Source organism: Dipodomys spectabilis, unplaced genomic scaffold, assembly GCF_019054845.1.
Source record: "Dipodomys spectabilis isolate Male_0828 unplaced genomic scaffold, ASM1905484v1 ptg000544l, whole genome shotgun sequence".
Lineage (NCBI taxonomy): Eukaryota > Metazoa > Chordata > Mammalia > Rodentia > Heteromyidae > Dipodomys > Dipodomys spectabilis.
In genome coordinates this window covers 730,781-739,575 of record NW_024871221.1, presented here as the reverse complement: position 1 = coordinate 739,575, position 8,795 = coordinate 730,781, and the positions used below count along the sequence as shown (strand labels likewise).

The following is an 8,795-nucleotide window of genomic DNA, read 5'->3' as shown; positions in this document are numbered from 1 at the left end:
CCTCTGCATGTGGGGAGCACCAGCTACCTACAGCCACAACCCCCCACCCCCACCCCAGGGGCGCCACGTGACCTCATCTGAGCCCTGGATGACTTTCAATCCAGAGCCTCTCTGTCCCCACCCCATTCAAGGGGGGGGGGGCTCTCCCCGGGGGCCTGTCCCCAGGGAGATCCTAGAAGATCTGAAAGATCCTAGACCGGCCCAGCTGCTAAAAAAAATAAACCCATGAAAGTCAGGCGCCAGTGGCTCATGCTAGCTACTCAGGAGGCTGAGATCTGAAGATCTGAGGACCTTGGGTCAAAGCCAGCCTGGGCAGGAGAGGCCGTGAGACTCTTATCTCCAAGTAACCACTAGAAAACGGGAAGTGGCGCTGTGGATCAAGGGGTAGAGCGCTCACCTTGAGCTGAAGAAGAATGCTTAGGGCCAGCACCCAGGCCATGAGTTCAAGCCCCAGGACTGACACGACACAGGCACGAATCCCAAAACGATGTTCAAAACGAAGAAGGAAGACTGCATTTCAGCCGGGCTTCTCAGCAGGAAGTCTGACATCACAGCCTGCACTTGGGGGGGGGGAATGTCACATCCACCAGGGCATGGGGGGGGGTTTGAGGAGGGGACACGCGTGTCCCCGGCCCGCGCAACACCTAACTGTCCCTGTAGAAGAAGACGGTAATGTCTCAGTTGCACGGAGCCCGGGGTGGTCCGACACTGGCGGCTGCTGGAGATGGGGAAACGGAGGCCCCTGGAATCCCATCCAGCCGGGTCGGAGGGGGCAGGAGGCGAGCCGGCGGTGGGGAGCCAGTGGAGGCCAGGCGCTGGGCATGGCGGCCGCGGAGGCCCCCGGCCGGGGCGCCCGGCGTGGCGTGGGCCTGGCGGCCGGGGCTCTGCCTCTGCCTCCGTGGCTGGCCTCCGCGGAGCCGCCGCACCATCTCGTGGTCCCTGGGGTCCAGCACGCGGGGCAGGAAGAGCGAGGACTTCTGCGTGCGGCGGGCGCGGAAGCCCCGGCGCGGCCGGCCCTTGCCGTTCACTGCCACGTACCACAGCCGGTCCGCGCCGGCGCGGCGCCAGGCCCCGGGCCCGCCCGGCCCCGTGCGGTACAGGCGGGAGGCGTAGGTGTTGTAGCCCAGCTCGTGGATCCTTTCCACGAACTCGCACTCGGCGTTGTAGTGCTCCTGTGGGCAGGAGGCACGGACAGCGGTCACACAAGGCCACGTGGGCACGGGTCCCGTGCCTCCCTCTCCCGCTTCGGAGGCTGCTGGCCTGACTGCCACCCTGCGGCCTACCTCCGCGTCCCAACAGTGCCTCCGCCAGGCCACGTCCTGTCCCCACCTGGCTGCTGTGCTCGCCTGGAGCCCGCTCAGCACAGCCTCTGCCATGGAGCGCGCGGAGGGGGGGGGGGGGGCGCCTGGCCTCTGCGTCCCCAGGCCCCTCCGGGGGCCCTGACTGTGGTGTCCCAGCAGGGGGACAGTGGGGTGGTGGGCGGCAGGGCGGGCCTCCCCGCCCTGGACCTCCGCGGTGGCCAGGTGCCCAGGCTCAGGGACAGGGCAATTGGGTGGGGAAAGGAGAGGACATCCACGAGAGGAAAGGAAGAGTGGACACGGGCAGCGGCAGCTCAGGAGGCAGGGGTGAGCGGGGAGGATCCCGAGTTCAAGACCACAGTGAGACTCAGTCTCAAAAAGAGGGGGGAAGGGAAAAGGAAGAGAAAGAAGAGGAGGAAGAGAAAAAGAAAGAAGGAAGGGGAAGAAGAGGAGGAAGAAGAAGAGAAAGAATGTAGACATTCACCAATGAAAAGAAGGGACACAGCCAGGTTTTATGAGCTGGCTCTGACTCTGCCTCAGATGGGTGGGTGGATGGATGGTGAGTGGATGGATGGGTGGGTAGATGGGTGGGTGGGTGGATGGATGGATGGTGGGTGGATGGATGGATAGATGGGTGGTGGGTACTGGATGGGTGGATGGATGGGTGATGATGGATGGTGGGTGGATGGATTGATGGGTGGATGGATGGATGGATGGATGGTGGGTGGTGGATGGGTGGATGGATGGGTGGTGGATGATGGGTGGTGGATGGTGGGTGGTGGATGGATGGATGGTGGGTGGATGGATGGTGGTGGTGGATGGATGGGTGGATGGATGGATGGATGGGTGGGTGGATGGATCGATGGTGGTGGTGGTGGGTGGTGGATGGATGGGTAAGTGAATGGGTAGATGGATGGGTAGGTGGTGGATGGGTGGGTGGGTGGTGGATGGATGGTGGGTGGTGGATGGTGGGTGGTAGATGGGTGGGTGGGTGGTGGATGGGTGGGTGGGTGGTGGATGGGTGGGTGGGTGGGTGGATGGATGGATGATGGATAGATGGTGGGTGGTGGGTAGATGGTGGATGGGTGGGTGGGTGGATGGATGGGCGGGTGGTTAATGGATGGGTGGGTTGGCGGGTAGGTGGACAGTGGATGGATGGGTAAGTGAATGGGTAGATGGATGGATGGTGGGTGGGTGGATGGTTGGTGGGTGGATGGATGGATGGATGGTGGATGGATGGATAGATGGATGGGTGGGTGGGTGGATGGAATGGTGGGTGGATGAATGAATGGATGGATGGTGGGTGGATGGATGGATAGATGGGTGGTGGGTACTGGATGGATGGATAGATGGATGGTGGATGGATGGGTGGTGGGTGGGTGGATGGTGGGTGGACAGCAGGGTGGGTGGGCTGGACGAGTCAGGCCTGTCCCTAAGCAACTGTAGCAGGCAGGCAGGAAGGGCCAGGGGCCTGTGTTAGGAGGAGCTGGCGTGTGGGGTGAGGTAGAGGGGTGAGGGGTGCTGTCTGAGGACTTGGAGATGAGCTGAGTGGAGCTGAGAAGGAAGGAGGGTCAAGGGGGGCCCCGCTGGCCCAGGGCTGGACAGACTGGCCGCTGGAGCCACAGTTGATGGGGGGGGGGGTCTCACAGACTCTCCTGCCGGGGTTGGCTTCAAACCTTAATCCTCAGATCTCAGTCTGCTGAGAATGGAGGATTCCAGGTGTGAGGTCAGGCATGGGTGTATGTTATTTCTATGGAAATGGGAGATCCTCCCACCTGCCTTGGGGAAGGTCAAATTGTTCCCCAGGACCTTCCCTAACATCCCTGTTGGGGCCTCCTCCCACAGGACCCCCCCCCCCCCAGCTCCAGGCATGGACTCCAGGAGCTCAGAGTTCCGGTCCAGGTTGGATCTTGCCTGGTCCTAGATGGGAGACCACCCCTCCACTGCCCATCCCCATCCCCACCAGGCTGGACTCACCGAAGCATAGAGCCGCCCTCTCCTGTTCATGGCCAGGTAGCGTCCAGAGAACAGTCCCTTGATGGCCACCACGCCCACCTCCACAGCTGTGATCTCCAGGATGCCTGGGGACAGAGGGAGAGGCAGTTACCCTCCCCCTCCCCAGCCTTCTGCCCCCCTCCTCCCCCCCCAGCTGGGGCACAGCCCGGCCTGAAAGGATTAGGCAAAGCACTGCTAGGCTGAAGCTGGGCATCCCCGGTGGCTCACACCTGGAGTCCCAGCTACTCAGGAGACTGAGATTGGAGGATTGAGGTTCGAGGCCAACCCTGGCAGGAAAGTCTGTGAGACTTTTATCCCCAACTAACAAGCCAAAAAAAAAAAAAAAAAAATGCTGGAAGTAGAGCTGTGGCTCCAATGGTGGAGCACTAGCCTTAAGCAAAAAAAGCGGAGGGATGGAGCCCAGGTCATGAGTTCAAGCCTCAGGAAGCAAGCACAGGAGAAGGGGTCGCCGGCCACCGCTGTGCCCAAGAGAGCAAGCAATCCAAAGGCTGCTGGAGAGGAGACAGTGCGGGGAGCGCTTATCTCTGCTGCCTGTGCCAAGCGTCATGGGACAGGCTGGGAGGCAGCGGGCATGTCAGCCCTGTGCCGGGACCCCTGGCACGCGCAGGTCTGTCCCCGGAAGGGTTCAGGGGCTGTGGGCACCTGTGGGCAGGCAGGAAGCTCAGGAGCTCCCAGCGCCATCCCCCGCTCCCTTCCTGCCCTGTCCTGCCGGACCAGACTGCATTTTCCCCTGGCCTCTGAAATGAAGTTCCCAGGTGGGGCCACCGGTTCCCAACAGCGCCTTCCACGGCAGCGAGTCTGTGGCCCACGCCCTCTTCAGGGGCCCAGGCCTGGCACCAGCGTGGTCCGGATCACAGGGCTCAGCCAGGCCTCGTCCAGGGCTGGGGAGCTGGGCAGCAGGGAGAGCGCCCCGTGTCCGCTCCCTGGAGCCCATCGGAGCCCGGCTTGAGAAAGGGAAGAAAGGAAACCTTAGTGGGGAGGGGAAGGGGGAGGCTGGATGAGAGAGAAGGGTAGGGGCGTCTCCAGAGATGGCTCCAACACCACCACCCCCTGGAGACAGAGGGTCCTCATCATGCATGCACCCCCCCCCCCCCCCCCGCAGGAAGCAGAGGTCTCCGCGGCTGCCTGGACCCTGCCACAGCACTTCCTTTGCCCAGGGCTGGCGCTGGGTGCTGCCAGGCACAGCCCTGGTCTTCTGCGGTCCACCCCCTTGGCCTGGTGGCCATCCCTCCTCCCCAGCCCGGCTCCGGCTCTGCACCGTGCAGGGCCAGGGTGCTTCCAGATGCTCTGTGAAGGAGAGCCTGGGCGCAGCTCATCCCCGCCGCTCTCCATTCCCCAGGGGTGGGGTGGGATTTCCTCTGGTGCCGGTTCCCGGGAGGAAGCTCAGGCCTGGGCGCCGTCCCTGAGCTTCCCCCACCACCCCCAGCCCCAGCTCCACTTCCAGCTCTTTCTGTGTGTGGCCGGCTTCGAATCGCGAGCCTCAGATCTCAGCCTCCCGAGAAGCTGGGATGACAGGCTCAGTGAAAGGCACCTGCGCGCGTGTGCGCGTGTGTACCTCCCCAAGCAAGATGGACGCCCCTTGGCGCCCTGGCGCGCGCCCCTGGCCCACCCGTCCCCGAGGCCCCGCGGGCCGGAGGCGGAGGGCGGTGAACGCCAATCGAGGGAGCCGTGCGCCCCGCGGGCAGAGGCGGCGGGGGGCTGCGCGCCCGGGCCGGCGGGAGGTGGAGAGAAAACCCCGACAGGGACAGGGACGGGGCCGCGGGGTGGGCGCCCTGACCCGATTCAAAGGACTTATAAAGTCGGAACCGCATGGCACGGGGAGCGGGCGCGGCGCGGGCGGGAGGGTGTGGGTTCCCAGGGTGGCCGCGCGCCCGCCGCCCGCGTCCCCAACCCGGCGCGCGCCCTTTCCCCGCGCGCGCCGGCGGCCTGGGCGCCCGGACCCCGCCCGCCCCGCACGGCCCCGCCCCAGCCCTGCAGGACGCGGATGGACACCCCTCCCCCAGGGCCCGCCCCGTCCCGCACAGACCCGCGGGCGCGGACGCGCACTGTAGGCGCCGTCAGTGCTCCAGACTGTCGTCCCCGCGCCTCGCCCCGGCCCGCACGGTCCCGCCCCAGCCCTGCAGGACGCGGATGGACACTCACTATAGGCGCCGTGCTCCAGGCTGCCGTCCCCGTGGCCGCCCCCCCCCCAGGGCCCGGGCCGCCTCGCGCCTCCCCGCACGGCCCCGCGGGCGCGCACTGTAGGCGCCGTGCTCCAGGCTGCCGTCCACGCGGCCTCGCCCCCCAGGGGCCCTGCCCCGGCCGCCCCGCGCCTCCCCGCACGGCCCAGCGGGCGCGCACTGTAGGCGTCGTGCTCCAGGCTGCCGTGCACGCGGCCGCCCCCCAGGGGCCCTGCCCCGGCCCCAGCCGCCCCGCGCCTCCCCGCGGGCGCGCACCGTAGGCGCTGTGCTCCAGGCTGCCGTGCACGCGGCCACCCCCCCCCCGGACCCCGCACGGCCCCGCACGCCCCGACACTCACTGTAGGCGCCGTGCTCCAGGCTGCCGTGCACGCGGCCACCCCCCCCCCCCCGGACCCCGCACGGCCCCGCACGCCCCGACACTCACTGTAGGCGCTGTGCTCCAGGCTGCCGTCCACGCGGCCGCTCGGGTGCAGCCGCAGGTGGTACCGGGTGGCGCAGTAGAGCTTGCGGCGCCGGGGCGCCCCGCCCAGGTGCTCGTACACGCCGCCGCGCCCGCCCGCATCGCGCCGCGCCCGCGCCCCGGGGGTCGCCGCGGGCCAGCCTGGCTCCAGCAGGCCGAGCAGCAGCAGCCAGATCAGAGCCATGCTGGCATCGCGCCCGCCACGCGGCGGCGGCGGCTGCGGGCCGGCGCGGTGCCCATGGGAGGGCGCGGCGGGCGGCGGGCTCCTGCGCGCCGGCGGGGCCGCTCGGCTCGGCGGGGAGGGGCGGGGGACAGGCCCGACGCAGAGGAGGGGGGGCAGAGGGGCGAGCGCGCCGGCGAGCGGGAGCCTTTAATTTCTCGCCCGGGGCCCCGAGCGGCGAGGTTTCCGCTGCTGCGCAAAAGCGCGCAGAGAAAGGAGGTTCGGTAACAAAAGGCCGCGGGTCCCGGGCGGAGGCGCGGGAGGGGCGCGGCCGGCGGGTGGGCCGCCCGGCGGGGCGCGGGGCTCGGCCGGCGCCTCCTGCGCACGCTCGCCCCCGGCGCGGCGCCGTCGAGCCCCGCGGCTCCGCTCGGCCGCGCGCCCCGCGCCCCGCGCCGCCCCCGCCCCAGACCAATTATGCCTCGGGAAAATTATAGCCCCCCGCCCCGTGCCCGCCCCCCAACAATGGGGCCGCGGATGTCGGAGGTGCGCGCGCGACCCGCGGTGGGGGGGAGAGGGGCGCTGACGAGCGCCCGAGAGGCGGCGGGAAGGAAGGGGGGCCACCGGGCGCGTGGGCGCTCCCCGGGGTGTCCGCCTCCCCTTGGGGCTCCCCACGTGCGCACACCGGGCGCCCCCGGCGGCGGCGTTGGAAGTGGGGGGACGGACGGACGAGGCCAAGGGCGCCCTGAGCCCGAGCCCCAGGGAGACAGAAAGGGCGAGGAGAGACGCACCGGACGCCGGGAAGCATCGGCCAAGACAGCAAGGCCGAGGCGGAGAAGCAGACAGGTGAAGACCGAGGCCATAGCGGAGGATGGCGGCGGGAAGGGAGCCGAGCGCGCCACGGGTACGCGGGGCCCCCGGGGGCCGGTGCGGGCGCCCTGGCCCGGCCGCTGAGTCTCCAGGGAAAAGCCACCCCTCTCGGTGGCTGCTCCCCGGCCTCTTGGCCTCAGCCCTGCCCGAGGTCCGGCAGCCAGCCCAACACGGGGCGAGCCGGTCCAGCCAGGGGGCCCGGCTCCCCCAGGCCACACCCCGGGCAGCCGCCAGGCCTCTGCCTCCATTCTAAGTGGGCAGGGGCTCTGGCGTGAGACGGGTGGCTATGGATCTGGAAGGTGGGGTGAAGGCAGAGACGTTGCCAGCTCTAAGGCCCAACGGGGAGCAGGAACCCCTCTGGTTCCTTGGCCGAATCTCCCTCCACAAGGCCAGTGAGGCCCCTGTCCACTGTGGGTCAGCCTCCGCCGGCTGCCGGGCCTGTCTGAGCCCTAGAAGGGGACAGGGGGGCTCAGAGCTACTGTGCCGGAGCAGGGGCCAAGGAAGTTTCCCTACAGGAAGGTGCTCCTGTAGAAAAGTGCTCCCCATAACAGGAGTGCTCCCCTACCAGAGAATGCTTCTCACAGGAAGGTGCTCCCCCATTAGAAGACCCCCCCTTCCTAGGGAGTGTCCTGCACACCAGGGCGCTCCCCGCGGGGAGGTGCTCCTCAGGTGAGGAGATCAAGTCTGTCTTTGTGTTCATTGTTCCTCACCTTCTAGACCCAGGCGCTGGGGCCAAGTGAGCCGCGATCCCGCCCCGCCTCACCTGCCCTCCACCCGAAATGCCGGCTTCCTCCTCACGCTGCCAACTCAACGCAGGAACCTACAGAGAAGGACCTCGCCCCATCCCCCACCTCTGCCCATCCACCTCGGCCCATCCATCAGAGATCCAGAGTGTGCCTCACTCAGGGCCCCTCCACCCTGGGCCAGAGCGGCCCCCAGCTGTGCCCGCACACCCCAAGCCCCCAGTGCTCTCCTTCTCCAAGGCAGCAACGCCCCGGGCCTGGGGTCCCACAGCCAGGCCTGCCACCCGAGACCTCCACCCTCAAGTCGGATGGAATCCAGACAGGCCCCCGGGGCATCCACCCCCATCCCAAAGGCCTGGCTGGTGCCCGGACCCCAGACACTTCCCATGGCCCCCTGGGCCTTCCTCCTCACCTCAGCCCACCCACCTTCCGGCCCAGGCAGCCCTCAGGCCCCTCCCCTGGCCCCGGCGGGCACTGAGAGCCTGGAGTCCTGAGCCCTGCACATACTCCTGGCTGGGCCGTGTGTCCCCACAGTTGGGCTGAGCTGGGCTGGGCTGGGCTGGGAACCAGGTGGGGGGCTGCATAATGTGGTAATAGCGACCCCGTTAATTGCTTCCAAATGGTCAACTACAGTACAGCCATTTGACTAATTGGTCTCTTCCAGACCTGGGCCAGGACACCCCCAGGCCTGGCCCAAGTCCTGGGATCTCGGCTCCAAACCCTCCCCTTGCACCCGGCCCCGCCCCGCCCTGCCCTGAACCCAGACCCCACACCTTTAGTAAACAGGGCAGCGATGGTGTCCCAACCAGCCAGAGCCTGTCACCCGTGGCTCTGGCTCCAGACCCCAGATCACCCGAATTACACCCCGTTTCCAGAGCCCTGTGCCGGGAGAGACTCAGTTCGCCAGGAGCTAGCCCTGGCCAGCAGACCCCAGCTGCTAGGCCCAGCTCTGCCTTGCCAGGAGCGGATAGGGGCTCAGCGGGTGGACCGACCGGCCCCGGGGCACGCGGCGCGGGGAGATGGGCTTGACAGCTGGGACTCCAGCGGGTCCCCTCCAGCGGGTGGAGTGTG

The 8,795-nt window shown here is 67.9% G+C and overlaps 1 protein-coding gene across 1 annotated transcript; it reads right to left on the bottom strand.

The window, feature by feature from the left end:
* Positions 1 to 677: 677 nt before the first annotated feature.
* On the bottom strand, positions 678 to 6,138 carry Fgf3 (fibroblast growth factor 3). The gene is made up of 3 exons (XM_042670385.1): positions 5,919 to 6,138; positions 3,276 to 3,379; positions 678 to 1,172 (listed from the first exon to the last, which is right to left on the bottom strand). The coding sequence occupies exons 1-3, from the start codon at positions 6,136 to 6,138 to the stop codon at positions 678 to 680; spliced, it is 819 nt and encodes a 272-aa protein (XP_042526319.1).
* Positions 6,139 to 8,795: the final 2,657 nt, after the last annotated feature.

Bases quoted from the DNA above. Each gene is read 5' to 3' on its own strand.
- Fgf3 (XM_042670385.1), bottom strand. From the start codon at position 6,138: ATGGCTCTGATCTGGCTGCTGCTGCTCGGCCTGCTGGAGCCAGGCTGG. The intron at 3,380-5,918 runs GTGAGTGTCGGG...CTCTGTCCCCAG, and splicing joins CCTGGAGCACAGCGCCTACA to GCATCCTGGAGATCACAGCT. The intron at 1,173-3,275 runs GTGAGTCCAGCC...TCCTGCCCACAG, and splicing joins GAGGGCGGCTCTATGCTTCG to GAGCACTACAACGCCGAGTG.